Source organism: Helianthus annuus, chromosome 13 (assembly GCF_002127325.2).
Source record: "Helianthus annuus cultivar XRQ/B chromosome 13, HanXRQr2.0-SUNRISE, whole genome shotgun sequence".
Lineage (NCBI taxonomy): Eukaryota > Viridiplantae > Streptophyta > Magnoliopsida > Asterales > Asteraceae > Helianthus > Helianthus annuus.
The window spans coordinates 53339565-53358032 of record NC_035445.2 but is presented as its reverse complement, the minus strand read 5'-3'; the positions used below and the strand labels follow the sequence as shown (position 1 = coordinate 53358032).

General features: G+C 36.9%; 3 protein-coding genes across 3 annotated transcripts; 2 read left to right on the top strand and 1 right to left on the bottom strand.

Annotated features, from left to right (window-relative positions):
- Positions 1-2086: 2086 nt before the first annotated feature.
- Positions 2087-4123, top strand: LOC110902646. The gene is made up of 4 exons (XM_022149142.2): positions 2087-2691; positions 2778-3027; positions 3105-3440; positions 3546-4123. The coding sequence occupies exons 1-4, from the start codon at positions 2281-2283 to the stop codon at positions 3932-3934; spliced, it is 1386 nt and encodes a 461-aa protein (XP_022004834.1). The 5' UTR covers positions 2087-2280; the 3' UTR covers positions 3935-4123.
- Positions 4124-8246: 4123 nt separating this feature from the next.
- On the bottom strand, positions 8247-10362 carry LOC110897849 (pentatricopeptide repeat-containing protein At1g73400, mitochondrial). The gene has a single exon (XM_022144578.2). It carries the CDS (start codon positions 10253-10255, stop codon positions 8426-8428), a length of 1830 nt encoding a protein of 609 aa, XP_022000270.1. The 5' UTR covers positions 10256-10362; the 3' UTR covers positions 8247-8425.
- Positions 10363-11756: 1394 nt separating this feature from the next.
- On the top strand, positions 11757-17831 carry LOC110897850 (beta-adaptin-like protein B). Its single transcript, XM_022144579.2, has 14 exons — positions 11757-12007; positions 12771-12968; positions 13051-13164; positions 13255-13505; positions 13584-13719; positions 13802-13981; positions 14537-14841; positions 14927-14990; positions 15073-15252; positions 15347-15439; positions 15519-15898; positions 16782-16971; positions 17077-17280; positions 17354-17831. The coding sequence occupies exons 1-14, from the start codon at positions 11921-11923 to the stop codon at positions 17651-17653; spliced, it is 2682 nt and encodes an 893-aa protein (XP_022000271.1). The 5' UTR covers positions 11757-11920; the 3' UTR covers positions 17654-17831.
- The last annotated feature ends 637 nt before the right edge of the window (positions 17832-18468 follow it).

The window sequence follows — 18468 nt, the reverse complement described above, 5'->3', positions numbered from 1 at the left end:
TGTCATGGTAAGTTGCCTCAATTTGATGTAGATGATAATGTAGTTCATATTGAAAGTCAAGCTGTAATGCCCATAAATTTAAAATCATTATTCTAGAAATAAAAGGAATAATAGTAATTATAAACCACTAGAAAACCCTAATTAAGACACCCAAGTAATTCTGCACTAACCCTAAAATTTTCAAAACAATCGGAATCAGGATCAGGGCCCCTAAAACTCAGGGGGGTTAAACCCTGGCTGGATGTTTATCTACTTAAAAACGTTGTTTAAATTCAATTGGACCAAATTTTGACTCAGCAAAGCTATGTAGGACACGAAACAACCTAGGCTAGAAGTAGACCCGTCGCGCCACGCGACGGGTACACATGCTTCTTTCGCGTGGCGCGAGGGGGAGCAATTTTTGGGTATAAATAGTAGAGTCTGGGACTTGATTTCTGGCATAAAATCGACGTTAAAAGTCGAATTACCTACGGAGTTATACTCTATATACTATTAAAACACACACGGATCACGAAACGCTGCCGCAATCAGGGTAATAACTCGATCGCTATTACGATTCAACGTCCGATCGATTATAACTATACAACGATTGTCCGAGTGCTGCTCAAATTGAGCTTGTACTTTGATTATTCGTCGTGATTTCAACTTGAATATTTGAGTGCTGTTCGAATTCGGACTATGCTCTGTTATTCGTTGTGAATCCGATTGAATTATTAAGTATTGCACTTGATAATAGTTGTGAGGGTTTGGTCTCGTGAATTGACGTAAATGTTGTATTAAGTTACTAACCTAGTTTGTGTGCATGTTATTTAAATTAGGTTAAAAGATTAATCAGTAGTCTAAACTCTGCCCGTATAAATCTAAAATATTAGCACAAGGTAGCTTCACTTTGGAATTATTAAGGTACGGATCCTTACCCCACTCTTTATTGCTTCATATTCAAATTGTTATAAAACCACTAAATTACTATATCTGTTAAAAACTCCTCACGTCTTTGATTATCGATTCATTTGACAGTCCGTTCGATTCCTATCCTAATCATTTGATTTAGCTTTCATGTCATGCGATAGTATTATGTTATACTCATTATCGCATGTTCCAATATATGTTCCGTTTTGTTATGAAAATAAGTTTTATAAGTTATGTGAATAAGACCATTTGTACTCTGATACCCTGAGTATCGCTTCTCGTGGAGTGTCCCACGAGCATGTTGTTGTGGAATCAACATCATGTGCTCCATCCGTGACGGAGAGATCAGTTCACGGCGTCTCTTAAGTACAAGTGTGGTACATAAGGCTATTAGGAGGCGTATGGATCGATCCTAGGATTTAAGTATAAAGAGGTGGATAATTATGCAGGAGTAGCTACCTGTGTATTGTCACGTTTTAAGTTTGCTCATGGGTACATCCGTAAGATATGATTATGAAATTATGTTCTTGCATCGTATCATTTCCGCATAAAGTTCCATCCGGATAAGATTTCATATAAAGCGTTATTTGTTATTTGAGCCTAAAATTCCGTACTGAGCATTCGGCTCATTCCGTAAACTTTTTGTATATACAGGTCCACATGTTACTTTGGGAGGGGAAAAGAGAGAAGAATAAAGCCTAGGAATAAATCTGAAGATGTTAGTTAATTAAGATGAATGTCTCCGCTTGTATATTAATCTTAATTTTAATAGTCGTGTGGTTGTATCCTTATCAAATAAATAAATGGAATTATGACTTTTGTTTATGTTACCGTTATTGTGACACGTCAGCCCTTCCGGGTTGGGGTGTTACACAAGCAAAGGGAGCAAAGGGCAAAGGGGTTGCTGTGGACAAAGGCAAAGGGCCTGCTGTGGACAAAGGCAAAGGTAAAGGGCCTGCTGTGAAGAAGGGTAAAAGTCAAGGGAAAAAATTGCCAAAGTTTAAAAGAACTGGGCCTCCTGTGAATAAAGGCAAAGGTTAAAGGGCTGCTGGTGAAGGATCCAATGTACATGTTGGGGGAAGAGGCATCAAAAAAGATTCTGCAGAATACCATGTCCATGGGCCCTACTTATCTCAAAAATTAAAGGTGAAGAAACTTGGATGGTCAAGACTCTTCTTGAAGAACATAAATGTGTTTGTACCAGAAAAATACATGCTTGTACTTCAACCTTTCTCTCTCAACAAATGGTTGAACAAATTGAAGAAAATCCAGATATTCCTGTCAAAGCTGTTCAAGAACAATTTCAAAGAAAGTATGTTGTTGGTGTATCCAGGATGAAGGCTTACAGGGCTAAAACAAAAAGCAAGGAAGATGGTGGAAGGTGATTACTCATCACAGTATGGTCTGTTGAGGGACTATGTCCTTGAGTTGCAAAGTAAAAATCCTGGTACCACTGTTAAGATAGATCTAGAACCTGGTCATCCAAGGGATCTGACTAGACAGTTTAGAAGGATCTATGTTTGTTTAGGGGCTTTAAAGCAGGGGTTTAAAGCATTAGGCAGGGATTTACTTGGTTTGGATGGTGCATTCATGAAGGGGCCTTATCCTGGACAACTCTTAAGTGCAGTGGGTGTTGACTCTAATAATGGAATCTATCCAGTGTGTTATGCAATTGTTGAGGTTGAAAATCTAAGTGCTTGGACATGGTTCCTAGATCTGTTAGCTGATGACCTTGAGATACCAAGAAACTCAGCCTTTAAATTTATGAGTGATAGGCAAAAGGTTAGTATTTACTTGCATTCTTTTTTTTTAATTCAGTTCTGAGATTTGATATTGGTTTAGGTTTAATTACAATCTGTTTTCCACAGGGTCTGCTACCTGCAGTTTCCAAGTTGTTTCCATTAGCTGAGCACAGATATTGTCTTAGACATATTCATGACAATATGAAAGGAACCTTTAAAGGTAGACAATACAAAGATTTATTGTGGAAATATGCACAGGAAACAACAATTCCTGAGTTTCAAACTTCCATGGAGGAATTGAAAGCTTTTAACAAAAAAGCTCACTTGTGGCTGTCTAAGATCCCCCCTCTTCACTGGACAAGGTCCCATTTCTCTGGTATGTACATTGTGTTCCCATTTCTCACTTGGTCTTAATTGGTATACACTTGACTAATGATAAAAACCAATGAACAGGTAGGGCATTAAGTGACATGCTACTCAATAACATGTGTGAAACCTTCAATGGCAAGATACTGGAAGGGAGGGACAAGCCTATCATTGCTGCTTTGAAGTATATCAGGGAGTACCTAATGAGGAGGATTGTGACAGTGTTGAGGGTTATAGAAAGGACTGAAGGTCTTATTACACCTTGGGCACAAAAACACCTTCAGACAATTAAGAAAGATGCAGCCTTTTATCATGTGCAGTGGAATGGAGGGGATCTGTATGGGGTGAGTGGTAAACCTGGACACACAAGGGTAGTGGACTTGGCCAAAAAGACTTGTGCTTGTAGAGGCTGGGAAATCACAGGTATATTATTAACTGTTTGTGACTGACTTTTATCATTATTGACTATTTGTGACTGACTTTTATCATTATTAACTGTTTGTGACTGATTGTTCATGATTGTGACAGGCATGCCCTGCAGACATGCAGTGGCTGCAATATGGTTCATGGCTACTAATGGTCAAAGAGTTGGTGCTTTGGAAAGCTGGTTTGATCCAGTCTACTCAATAGGCAGGTGGAAAGAGGTGTATGCTTTCAAGATAAACCCTATAAATGGCAAAGCTCTATGGCCGAAGAGTGAAGTTCCTATCAAGATAACACCACCAAAACATCACAAACAAGTGGGTAGGCCAAAGAAGGTTAGGAAAAGGTCAGCCGTGGAGATGGAGGATGAAGGCTCAAGCAAGAAGAAGGGCAGGTTATCAAAGAAGAATATGAAAGGTGTATGTGGAAAATGTGGGAACACCGGACACAATCAAAGGACTTGCAAGGGGCAAGGTGAAAAAAGGAAGGACTAGATCTGTTGGCAGGGGTTTAACTTTTGACTTTTGGTTTGTTATGGTCTTTGACTTTTGGTTTGTTAAGGTCTAACTTAGTAATTTATGGGATATGTATTAACTCTAGATGTTTGGAACATGTTTAAAACATGTCTTTTATAACTTGGTTATCTATGCCAGTGTGGCAGTTTTTGTTTGCAATTTGCATTGTGTTTGATGTCTACAACACTTGAATGGGTCAAAACAGAAGTTGCATTGTGTTTGATGTCTACAGCAGTTGAATGGGTCATTTGTCTTGTTTGTTTGCAATTTGCAGCCATTTAAAGTGTCCAAACAGGTTATGTGCTGTCTTGTTTGTTTGCAATTTGCAGCCATTTAAAGCGTCCAAACAGGTTATGTGCTGTTTGCCAAACATGTTATGTCCAAACAGGTTATGGGTCAAAATAGAGACTGTCGAAACAGGTCAATTATGTGCTGCTTACCAAACAGGTTATGTCCAAACAGGTTTTGGGTCAATATAGAAACTGTCAAAACAGGTTATGGGTCAAAATTCCGTTTTGCAACAACAAGAAAGACAATATCATTTGCTGAAGCCAAAGCTACTGCATTAGATTCATTATATTCATACCAAAGGTACTGCATTACATCAAAACTACTTACATATCACATTTCATACAAAAACTACTTGCATTAAACTGCATTACATCAAGACTACCACATTATATCTAGACTGCTTTGCATTACATGAACAAATACACGATGAAGCAAACCCAACTCAAAATCAAAATCTTTTTCAGCTTCATTGTCTCAGATTTAAGTTCTTTCACCTTCTCCTCTAACATGTTTCTGTTTCGTAGCAGACCTGGGATGATGTTCACACGTGAATGGCAATTGGACTGATCTACCCATCCTATGAATCGACATGTCGATCCTTGATCAGGACACCCATAAAAACGGCGGCCTGGGTTCCTATCTGTCCAAGAGGTGAGGATAACAGCTTCTCTTCCACAACCGCATAACACCATCTTCGTTTATGAGCAGATGATTTAAGATCCAAACCCTAATTTTGGGCCAGCCGCCTTAGAGAGAGTTGCAGGTATGGGGGCTAAAACAATGGGGAAGAAACCCTAATCAGGGATTTGGGGGAGATATTGGGGCTTTTAAATGGTGGGTAGCTGGTTGTTATGAATGGACATAAATGCCCTCACGTGCTGTGCACGTGATGTAATTTAACCAAATTTTTTAACTGGGTTTGGGGTAAAGGACGAAAGATGTAACAGGTTTTAAAAAAAAGGACTGTGGGTGTAAATATTAAAGGTAAAGGTCATCCATTGCAACTAGGTACAAACATAAAGGACGAAAAGTGTAATTTTTCCTAATCAAATTATTCGACATCAGAAACCAAAATTTTGGATCTAAACATCAAACTTCATGATTAGAAATTATCTAGTTTGGAAAGCCGCTAGTTTTTGCCCTTTTCGTTCTATGTTTGGTTGATTATTCATCAACATCGTTCTCTCGCAAAGTTTTCAAGATTGTTTCTAGCATCTTAATCCTATACCCGATCAACACAACAGTGAAGAAATTCTTTGTCGTTGTATACAACTACATTCATCATACTTCAACTGCTTAACATTGTTTGTCTTGTTTGATGATAATGGTCCACTTCTTAAAGGTGGTAGAAAATAAAAACTTACAAAGGTATTAAACATGAAGTTTAATTTGTAGAAAATAAACACTTACCTTTCAAATGAACGTGACATAGTAATATGCTTCTTCTAAAATTGGTTACTATTTACTTTTAATTACTAGTATAAATTCACTTTTTTACTATTCGTTTCTGCTTTCGGAATGAGCATATTTATAAATGGTCGCTTTCATTCCCAAAAATAGAATCATTCTTTTGTTTAGCCCCGTTCAAGAGTAAGACTAGTCTTTAACTTTTCAAAATACTTAAACCAACGAATTTAGATGATGTTAATCTAGTCATTATCGTGTTAATATTCTTACTTTATTAGGAAACGACAAAAAGTTATTATGTTTAATGTTATTGTTTTTTTTTTTTTAAGTTTAAGCTTATATTTCTAAATGTTATTGGTTTTTTAAGATTAAACTATTATGTATATTTCTAAATGTTTTGTTTTCTTTTTTTAAGCTAAGTTAGCTTGAAGTGAATTTGTAATCTCAATATCCAAATATGCATACATATTTTTATATTTGAGTCTTTTGAAGAAAGTTGATTGTTAACGAATTTAAACTAAAAAAACAGATAATTATGTTCCAAAGTGAAGAAATGAAAGAAAACTAGTTGCTTTTAAAAACACACTATTAATTTGAAAAGCTTATATATTATAAACACAAGGGATACTATACGAAGTGCATATCAGGCATAGTTGCTGAAGTCCTTAGACGCTCCCAGCCCCTGGTAGGTCGACTAAGAAGCTTCAAGTAATGAGGAGTACTGGGATATGCTAAATTATAAATAAATTAATAAGTTAAATGTCATTTTAGTCCCCGTGGTTTGGGCCATTTTGTCAGTTTAGTCCAAATGTTTCATTTTTCGCCTATGGGTCCAAAAAGGTTTCACTATTGCCATTTTAGTCTACTAGATTAACTTCATCCAGTTTTTTCTGTTAACTTGGCCTCCTAGACCTACTTTTACAACATTGACACCATGACGTGATCCGAAACCAGATCCAGGTCCCATCTAAAACCGACAACGAAACCTGTTTGGGTGAAACCTGTTTGATCCCGATCCAAACCACCGGTTTGAAATCGGTTTGGGTATATAATATATATATACTTGGAAACCGGTTTTGAAGCCGCTTTGGGGATGAAGTTGGGTTTGAACCCGGTTTGAAACTAATTCGATCCAATATGGTTTTTCTTTAGAAACTAGTTTCTAAACCAATCCGGTCGGCTGAACCGGATTTTACTTTGTTTAACTCTATATGAACCGATTTCCAAATAGATTCGCTTTGGCTAATAAACTGATTAGGGGCAGCTTTATTCACATACCTCGAGATTTGGGCTCCATGATGTAGCTCCGATGAGTCGGTGACCACTATAATTCTAGCTACATGTAAAAAAACATTGAGGAACATTAAAAGCAACAAAAGCCCAAATTCTAAAGATTAGTGCCCATCATCAAGTCCGATTTAAAAGCGGTCTGCAAGTGTTGCTATTCTTGGCACCCATTAGTTCCAAGTTCCTACATGTGTCACATGTGATGATTCCCATTAATGTTATTAGTTCCAAGATATCGGTTGGGTATATACACACACACTTACTTTGTTTTCCATCATTTGGCATGTATAAAAAAAATCTGGAGGCTTCTTTTCTAACATAGTTTTAAAACTTTTTATTTGTCTTTCTTTAAAAAAAAGTTTCTAAACCGATCTGGTTTGGGTTGAACCGGCTTCGGCTTTGTTTGACTCGATCCAAACCAGTATGGTTTGGCCCATAAACTGATTTTGTGCACCTCTGTTAACATAGCTTTAAGATTTGGACTCCAAGGTGGGCGCAACTTGGTTAATATAAGCATTATGTTGATACTGGTTCGCCGGCGACTAGGCGAAGAACTGTTGTTGGATTTTGATGATAGCTTCAATAGAGAGGAGAAAAAATGAATGTATCTGATTGACTCCTACCTGTTTCTATTGTGCTCATGGGGCAACCATTTTTACCTATGTGTGTCAGTCAGAAAGCTTCAGTTGTGTTCTATGAAATATGAATAAGCCATCACAAATTTCTATGTGGTATTATTGCAAACCAATCCTAGAGTAAGGTGGAGAATGAGTTGTGTACAATTTTTGGGTCACTTTTAGACTGGAAGGTATGGTGTGGGGAAATGGGCCGTCACGTCACCGCCACGTAAGCGGGTGTGAGGATGGGCCTAAAGGGGATGGACCTAGAGGGTGGGGGATGAACTCCTTTATATATATGTATGTATGAATGTATAGGTGTGTGTGAGGGGATAAGGCCCGGCTTGGGCGGCTGTGGGCGGACGATGGGGCGGCGACGGAGCAAGGGGGTGGCAAGGCTGGGGCGGCGGCAAGAGGATGGGCCTGGGGACGAGCCCCATACCTTCCAGTCTTAGAATTTTAGTTATTGCAGAAGTGTCCTCATAGCATTATTCTTCCCTGCAAAAGGAAGCATGGGATTATGACCTGAAACCATGTGCGTACACGCACATAAATGAACGAACACAAATGAACATAAACATTACCGAATGTTCACGAACATAAACAAACGAGCGAATGCCGCCTCTGTTCATGTTTGTTTGTTTGTTTAGCTCGTGTTTGTTCGTTTATTAAACGAACTTCCCGTCAAACAATTCAAGAACTGTTCGCTGAACGTTGGGTTCATTTACTGCGCTAATTAAAACACCAGTAGTCCTCATACATTACAAAAGAATCTGACTCTTATAGTAAGAACTTGCAGAACAAACACACACGAATCGATACATTGATCGAGATCGAAATTTTAGCAGAAGAAATAATCTATAGCAGATCATTTCCCTCTTAAACTAACACTTTTTCTTTTTTGATTTAACGCAAATCTACGAGCCATAACAGGATTGTAGAACTTCCTCATATGCTCAGATAATCTACTAATAGCGCGTAGATCACCGATGCTTGAGAGCTGCATCAAGAAAGAATCAAACTTTTGAAACGGCAATTTCATGCCTTTATTCAAAACCTCTTCCAAAAGACCACAAGCGTCCTCCGTTCTTTCACACCCAAACAGTCCTTCGATCATTACACAATACGAAGCGGTATCGCGAACGCATCTTCTGGCATCCATTTCACGCCACATCTCAAATGCCCTATTCGGATCACCCATTTTAAAGAACATCATCACTAGCATGTTAAACGTTTGGACACTCGGCTTACAGCCGACCTCAATCATGTTCTTGTAAAGTCGAACCGCTTCTTCGCTATCTTTTTTATCGCAAAGAACCTTGAGAAAACAATTATACGTAACGATATCAGGAGGGTACCCGTTTTTCTTCATGTCTTCCAAAAACTTATACGCGGCTTTCACTTTTCCGGCCGAACACATCCCTTCGATCATTTCTCGATACGTTGAAACGTCAGGGAGGCAGCCATTAGTCACCATATCATCAACGAGTTTAAAACATTCGTCCATTTTATCGTTACGTGCGAATGCAATGATCATGATAGAATATGTTTTGGCAGTCGGTGAAGACATGAGTGTACCCTTTGATTTCATAAACTCCAAAAGCTCGGCAGCGTCTGATAACATCCCGGATTTACAAAACGTATCTATGGCGGTATTGTAAGTGAAATTCTCCGGTGTATAGCCCGTTGCGATCATTTCATCGAGAATTTGCATACTTCTACTTGGGTTCCTCACCCTACACCAACCGAAAAACAAGATGTTATACGTGCTAGCGTTAGGCTTGACTTTGTTCTTTAATTTCATATACATAGCTTCAGCATCTTCAACCAAACAACACTTGCAGAAAGCATCTAATAACACGTTTAACGCGTCTATCTCGGGCTGCATCTTTTTAAACTCAACTTTTTTCTTCTTTGCAAACTTATGAAGATGAGTCAAATGCTTATCGGCATACTGTCTCAAAATCTTTAACAATGCTTCAACAGGCACACACGTTTTGTCATTTCTCTTCATGTAATCCAAAAGATCGCAAACTATACGGTATTGCTTCGCCTTATATTTAGTGTTTGACAGGATATCAATCATCTCGTTATACGCCTGCGGTTCATGGCTATAGTTTTCTTGATTCCCAGCCCAAGTAAAAAACCGAAACGCTGACTTTTCAACATATCTAAGACTTCCTAAAACCTCGATCACCAACGGTGTAGTCAGCTGAGCGCCAGCTTCGTTAAGATTTATCTCCATTCTACTATTCTCAGGGTTATTAGGCTTACAATCTATAACAATATTGTACAATTTCTCACCATTACTTGAAATTGGCACACACCCGGTAAGTTTTTTATCTATTTGATTACTATCAGAACAAAAATCATGAACCTTTTCATGTGGATCATCATCAAAACTCATATATGAAACATGCCCACCAGGTGTTTGATCAAATGCGTCACTGGCATCTTCGGGAGTATAAGAGGGAATTAAAGTAAAATAACGAGAACCCATTTGTGGAAACGGGTTGTGAAGTGAAACGGGTGTGAAGTTGAGCAATTTGTGGGATAAATTTAGCATGAGGGTAGTGAAATAGGTGGAGTGTAGAGGTGTTGATGAACTTACACATGGTGAGAGAGTATGATGATGGAATTTTGAAGCGTAGGAGAAGATGGTGCATCGACGGGTGGGGTTAATATTGATTCGTGACATTTGAATACGGTGAATTCACCTGTGATCGATAAGGTGAGTTTGATGTTGTTATTGCTCATCAAACTGGATTGAACGATCGGGGTAGGGTTTGGTTGAACGATGGGAGAAGGGTGGAGTTAGTAAGGGTATATTTGTCTTTTTACTGCTAACATTTGATGTTACTAACCTTTCCGTAACCAAAAACAATGCAACTAATTTCAACTGCCGCAAAAGCGATGAGAATTCGATCAGCATCGGTTTGTTACGCTACCGGCACATATTATAGCATATGTAAAAGTAAACACAAAGCTAAAAGTTGTTGGTTTGGTGCGTTAAAAAAAGTAAACTCGTAACAAATAGAAAAATGTTTGATTATTAAACAAAGGTACGTGTTAACTGTTAACATAGATCTTGTGAAATAGAACTTTAAAAACTATAGGTCACAAAACTATTGATTCTATTTTTTTAATTTGAGAGTAAACATTACTTTACAACATTCCGTTTATTGAGCGTGTGTTTGATTAAGAATGTAGAAAGAAGAACAAATTGCTTTTTAAGTCCCTGTGTTTTAGTGGTTTTAACCTTCTAAATTCAAAATTTAACGTCCTGAGTCCCTAACTGCTCATTTTATAACTTTTTAGTCCAATTTTTAACACTTGTATTTTTTATTTTGGACTCAAATGATTAAAACCATTAAAACACGAGAACTCAAAAATTAATTTACTCTGGAAAGAAAGGATTGAAATAAGGTAAACCGCGTAAATCAATTTAGGGGATTTTTTTTAACTTTCCCCATTTATCAAATATATTTCCAATAGTGTAAACTAAAACCAGCGTCCTTTACGTTTATATCAAATTACAACCGATATCCTTTAACTAAAGAAATTACAAGCTTTGTCCTTTATGTTACCAGTTTTTAACATGTTATGTCCTTTAGCCCTAACCTAGTTAAGTTTTTTGGTTAAGTCTTACCATGTGCTTCTCACATGAGGGCAACATGGTCTTTTCATCTCAATTTAATATGAATTTCGATTTCCCCCTTGCATCTGATAACATCTGATTGTTCATATTTATCTCAAAAACCATAGCTATTATCTATGTCTCTCAAAACTTCCATAAAAAAAATCCTACAGAAAAAAAGGAACGTGAATCAAACCTTGCAATGGGTGCCTTCTACATACGACAAGCACTAGAACAAAACGACATCGATGAAATTTATGGTAAGCTTCCAACATCATCGTAGTCAGTTCTTTTGATTGGTTTGATAAAAAAACAAAGATTAACTCCAAAATATTGTTTATTTATTTATTGGTTTGAAAAAATGGAGGGGATAAAAGAGATTTATTTATTTCGTTTTTAATATAAAATTGGGATGAAAAGACCATGTTGCCCTCATACGAGAGGCACATAGTAAGACTTAACAAAAAAAACTTAACCAGGTTAAATCTAAAGGACATAACGACCGATAACATAAATGACAAAGCCTATAATTTATTTAGCTAAAGGAGACCAGTTGTAATTTGATACAAACTAAAACTAAGAACACCGGTTATAATTTACTCTTTGAAGAATTTTCAGTGATTCTATTTCTAAAACACTACCATACGGGATCGTCTTCAACCCCTCGACAAATCGCCTGAAAACTGTCAAACATCTTCTGCTCCGTCACCGATCTCCACCAGAATTATGAGCGGCCACGATTCCAAATACTTCTCCACTACTAAGAAAGGAGAAATTCCTGAACTCAAAGAGGAACTCAATTCTCAGTACAAGGTCTATTAACCTCCTTCCTTCCTTTATTATATGCAAATTCATCATATGTATCTCTAGATCTATACAACAAATTCCTAACTGTGTGTGTGTTGTTCCGATATTCTGTTAGTTAGGATCACGTAAGTTTGTCATGATGCCAGATCTATTGTCCGTACAAATGACTTAATCGATTAAGCTGTGTTTATCGGAGTTTTTTTTTGGTGATTTGAGAACAGGAAATACATAATTAATAGGATTTGAAATTAAGCAATTGGTGCTTAGGTTTGCTCTGATTTTCTTTGCCTTGGAATAATGTGAGGTAATTTTCGATATGCCGCATAGGGTAAAGATGAATGAATAATGAATGATACATAGGTCGTTAATCGTTGTGATTATCGGAAATTTCCTCATATTATTCAAAAGCAAAGAAAATAACTAAATTTTCAGTTTAATTCAAATTCTATAAATTATGTGTTTTTTTGTTTCCAAATCACATAGACGGAGTCGATAAAACTTCAAAACGAGTTAATCAATTAAGTAATGCGAGCACATAGAAGTAGTTAGACTATTTACCTTATCCACATACTTCAGTTTACGAATTCTTTCGGTTTGCATTTTGGATTGTTTTTTCTTTGTGTTATCTTAGAGGGCCTACTATGTGTGCTAGTATTTTAGAATGAGAACAACAAACTGGGTCACATCACATGTTAGTTGCTTCATACTGCGGTGGCTAGTTTGTATACAGTTTATTGATTTGATTAAAATGGTTTTGTCTGTGATTCAGGATAAGAGAAAAGATGCGGTCAAAAAGGTGATTGCGGCTATGACAGTTGGGAAGGACGTTTCATCACTTTTCACGGATGTGTTGAACTGTATGCAAACGGAAAATTTGGAGCTCAAGAAGCTTGTTTACTTGTATCTCATTAATTATGCTAAAAGTCAGCCTGACCTAGCAATACTTGCAGTCAATACCTTTGTTAAGGTAAGAAGTCGATAAATATTGCTTTTCACTTCAGTGTAATGTTTGCACTTTATAGACGTTTTAAATTAAATGACTGTTACAGGACACACAAGACCCGAATCCTTTAATCCGAGCTTTAGCGGTTCGCACAATGGGATGCATTCGAGTTGATAAAATTACTGAATATCTTTGTGATCCCCTCCAGAGGTGTCTCAAGGTTAATAATTAATATTATTCTTTTCTATTTTCTTTTTAGAATCTTTAGTCATCGATTAAAAGGGTATGATGTTACGTTATTTATGAACAGGATGACGATCCTTATGTTCGAAAAACAGCAGCTATATGTGTTGCTAAACTATATGACATTAATGCCGAGTTAGTTGAAGATAGAGGTTTTCTGGATGCTCTTAAGGATCTGATATCTGATAACAATCCTATGGTAGTCGCAAACGCTGTTGCAGCACTTGCTGAAATTCAAGATAATAGTGCCACATCCGTCTTTGAGATCACTACTGCTACGTTGTCAAAGCTGCTTACAGCTCTAAATGAATGCACCGAGTGAGTTTCGTTCTTTATTACAGTATATTTAAACCGAACTTGTTTTGACCCGTTAAGTCATGTTTTAACTTAATTCAGGTGGGGTCAAGTTTTCATATTAGACGCCCTTTCTAAGTACAAGGCAGCTGATGCACGCGAAGCTGAAAATATTGTAGAACGAGTTACTCCAAGACTGCAACATGCAAATTGTGCTGTAGTTCTTTCAGCTGTTAAGGTGATTTTTCTTTACTTTTTATTTTCTTATACTTGAGTATTATTTTTTTCATAATCCTGGTTATTGTCTTTATTTATTTTAGATGATCCTTCAACAAATGGAACTCATCACTAGTCCCGATGTGGTTCGTAACTTGTGCAAGAAAATGGCTCCTCCGCTTGTAACGTTACTTTCCGCAGAACCCGAGATTCAATACGTTGCGTTAAGGAATATTAATCTTATTGTACAACGACGGCCCACAATCCTTGCTCATGAAATTAAGGTATAGTTACTAGTGGCACTCTTAGCCCTAGGCCTGTAAACGGACCGAACGAACACGAACACGGGCATGTTCATGTTTGTTAATTTAACTTTAACCGAACACGAACACATAATCGAACACATTTTTTTGTTCATGGTTCACTAAGAAAATGAGCATGTTCGTGTTCGTTTGTTTAAAACCTAAATGAACAGTTCACGAACATAAACAAACAAACTTATATGAACATAATTTAATAAACATAACGAACACAAATAATTGACCAAACATAAAGTAATTTTTTTTGTATAAATTAGTGATTAATTACAATAAGTTCAATTAGAAACCCATTTTTTATTACTAGGAAGCCATTTACTAATTAGTTATTTTTATATAAGTAGTTAGAAATCCCGTTTAATGTTTATATTTAAATAAATATAACTACATATCTATTTATTAAAATTTAAATGAACATAAACGGGCGTTCACGAACATAAATGAAATGTTCATGTTCGTTTGTTTAATTAAATGAACAAAAAAATAAATATAACATTAACATCTAAAATGGCTAATTTTCAGGTGTTCTTTTGCAAATACAACGATCCAATCTACGTGAAGATGGAAAAGTTAGAGATTATGATAAAACTTGCTTCGGATAGAAATATAGATCAGGTTTTATTGGAGTTCAAAGAATACGCTACAGAAGTAGATGTGGATTTTGTCAGAAAGGCTGTTCGTGCTATCGGGCGTTGTGCTATTAAACTAGAGAGAGCAGCTGAACGTTGCATTAGTGTTCTTCTTGAACTGATCAAGATTAAAGTAAATTATGTCGTTCAAGAAGCCATTATAGTGATCAAGGATATTTTCAGAAGATATCCCAACACGTAAGTTTCCGAAAACCATGTTCATACAGAAAGGTGGTAATTTTTAATTTTTAATCGTAAATCTTAATTGCATTTGTCTTTTCAGTTATGAATCTATCATTGCTACACTTTGTGAGAGTTTAGACACATTAGATGAACCAGAGGCTAAGGTACTTACTACAAACAATCTATCTATAAACTTTCTGTCACTTCTATAAACTTAATTTTTTTCTTCTTTTGTTTATTTCACAGGCATCGATGATTTGGATAATTGGTGAATATGCAGAAAGAATCGATAATGCCGATGAACTTCTCGAAAGCTTTCTGGAGAGTTTCCCTGAAGAACCTGCACAAGTCCAATTGCAGTTGTTGACTGCAACAGTCAAACTATTCCTCAAGAAGCCAACTGAAGGGCCCCAACAGATGATTCAGGTATCGGTTACTGTTACATTTTTGTGTTTCAATATTTTGCAAACATGATTACATACATATAGTCTGGTTTAAATTTAGGGTCTTGTCTTTTTAGGTTGTTTTGAATAATGCCACTGTGGAGACCGACAATCCAGATCTGCGTGATCGTGCTTACATATATTGGCGTCTTCTTTCAACAGATCCTGAGGTTTGTTATTGCTGACATCATCATAACTCATCAAATGCATAGCCATAGACATCATCATAACGAACATTTCATATATTAGGCTGCAAAAGACGTCGTTTTGGCTGAAAAACCGGTGATAAGTGACGACTCAAACCAGTTTGATTCATCTCTCCTTGATGAGCTGCTAGCCAACATTGCGACTTTATCTTCCGTGTATCACAAACCACCCGAAACATTTGTGACACGTGTGCGGACCCTACAGAAAACAGAAGAAGAAGAAGAGTTCCCTGAAGGGTACTCTGAAACATCATCCGCACATGTTGCGGATAACGGTGCATCCCCGCCATATGCTGCAGCAACACAACCACCTCCTGCACCTGCTGCTGCTGTGCCGGATTTACTCGATCTTATTGGTCTTGACGGTGATGCTGGTGGAGATAACGCCATTGTATCAGTTGATCAGCCGGTACAGCCTACAGGGTAAGTACGGTAGACACTCAGATAAAGATCATGATCAGCTAGTTAGAATATGATTCGTCTATTGAGATCAAGTGTAATCTTGGTCTGTTTAAAAACAAACCAAAACTAAAAAAGTGGCTCACGTCTGATATGGGCCATTTTTTGGTTCAGACATTTTGGTGACTTTAAAATAGTGGTTAATCTAATCAAAATACTGTCACAGGTACTGGCTTGATAGTACTTGCTTGTTCGTGTTCGTTCATTAAGGAAATAAATGTGTTCATGAAGTGTTCGTGAACACTTACTGAAAGGGATCTTATGTTCCTGACTGATCGTTCATTAAGGAAATGAAGATGTTTGTGTTCGTTCGTTAATTTTTAAAAACGAAAAGAAGACGTAAACGAACACAAACGAACGTTCATGAACACAAACGAACGTTCATGAATACAAATGAACACGTTAGTATATATTAGATCTTGAATAAAATCGGCACAAACATTACGAGATCCACTCAAATTGTTAAAATGTATGTAATATACAATACACTAATATTTATTAAATATTTTTTCAGTGGTAAGTGTGAAGTATTTGAATAACATATAAAGATTAAAAACCCTAATGAACTATTGAACACAAACGGACATAAACGAACATATCACTGAACGCTCACGAACATAAATGAACAAAAGTTCTTGTTCGTGTTCGTTCCTTTATTAAACAAATGAACACAAACGGAATTCCCGCCCAACAATTCACGAACTTTTCACTGAACGTTCGGTTCAGTTGCAGCCCTACTTGAAAGTACATTAAAAGAATGTATTTTATATTATTCTCATAGTTTTTAGGTTTACCACCCGTAGAGAATTCTTGTTTGTTATATAGTTCACTGGCATTTTGGTTGCAGGCCTCCATTGCCTGTTCTACTACCAGCTGCAAGCGGTCAAGGTTTGGAAATCAGTGCTCAAATGGTGCGGAGAGATGGTCAGATATTTTACAGCTTAATGTTCGAGAACAAAACGCAAATTCCACTGGACGGGTTCATGATTCAGTTCAATAAGAACACGTTTGGTCTTGCTGCTGGTGGACCTCTCCAGGTAACTATTATCGGACTTGGATATCATTCATTCTTATAATGTTAATATACATAAAAAACCAAACTATAGTTTTTGAATTACTAAATTTTTAAATTTGGTAACCAGGTCCCACAAGTGCAACCGGGAACATCAGAAAGAACCCTTCTTCCTATGGTGTTGTTTCAGAATATAGCACCGGGCCCACCAAACTCGGTTCTGCAGGTTGCTGTGAAGAACAACCAACAGCCTGTATGGTACTTTAATGATAAAATCTCACTGCTCGTGTTGTTTACCGAGGATGGAAGAATGGAACGTACCGCCTTTCTCGAGGTAATCTCGTTTCGGGTTTCAAAATTTTAAGTGAGCAATTTAGTATCTGATCGTTTTGTGACGGTGATTGCAGACATGGAAGTCATTGCCGGATTCCAACGAGGTAACAAAAGACATTTCTTCCATCGTGATAAACGATATTGATGCAACCATAGAGCGGTTATCTTCTTCAAACATGTTCTTTATTGCCAAACGTAAGAACGGCAACCACAATGTCTTGTACTTATCAGCCAAAATCCCACGCGGTATCCCTTTCTTGATTGAACTGACAACAGATGTCGGTGTTCCCGGGCTTAAATGTGCTGTTAAAACTCCAAACCCGGAAATGGCCCCGTTATTCTTTGAAGCACTTGAAACGATCCTCAAGAGTTAGTTTACATTTTTCTGCTCTTCACGTTTTTTGCTGTCTGTATTTGTTAGTTAGCATATGTATAGGTTTCGGCTAAGATTGATGATGAAAAATCTGTATCTTTCGTTGTTGTTTTTATGCGTGTCTTGTGGAACCAAATGTCGCGGGTTAAAAAAGTTATGATTGTTGAGGTTGTTTCTGACTGTTATGGTTCACAGATAAGAAGAAAGAAAAAGAACAGAAGAGAGTGATTACGTCGTGTGTTCGTCGATTTTGTATACTTGTGTATACTAATCAGGAAAATAATTCAATGTTTGATTGAACTAAACTAAACGAAAGGAAAGATTGGTTTGGTTGTAAAATTATTATTAATTGAAAGACATGTATAAAAAACTATAAGGAATTACACAAGAAACAACCTTTTACGTCACCTTTCTATAAAGTTGTCTCAAACATTTATACTTTGTGAGTGATGCATCGTTGTAATGCATTACCAATATGCTTAACTCCACAAGCTTAGTAACCAAGCTAAAGCATTATTTTTATGAAAGGTTTAAAACATGCATTATTTTTATGGAAGGTTTAAAACATGATTTTTGTTTTGCATAAAAAACCATGAACCTAGTTTTGATATTAGTAAAGTTCCTATCAGATTATTTACCCAACATATACGTGAAACAGTTTGTAATTTGTTACATATCAAACGAGAGAACTCAACCCAAAAGATTAGTCTAGTGGGTGAGAGAGCTCACTTGGTATATAAACCCCAACTCAGTTGCTCATACAACCGATGTGCCATGTGGGACAAGTCTCATACATTGCAATGGTATTAGTCGATA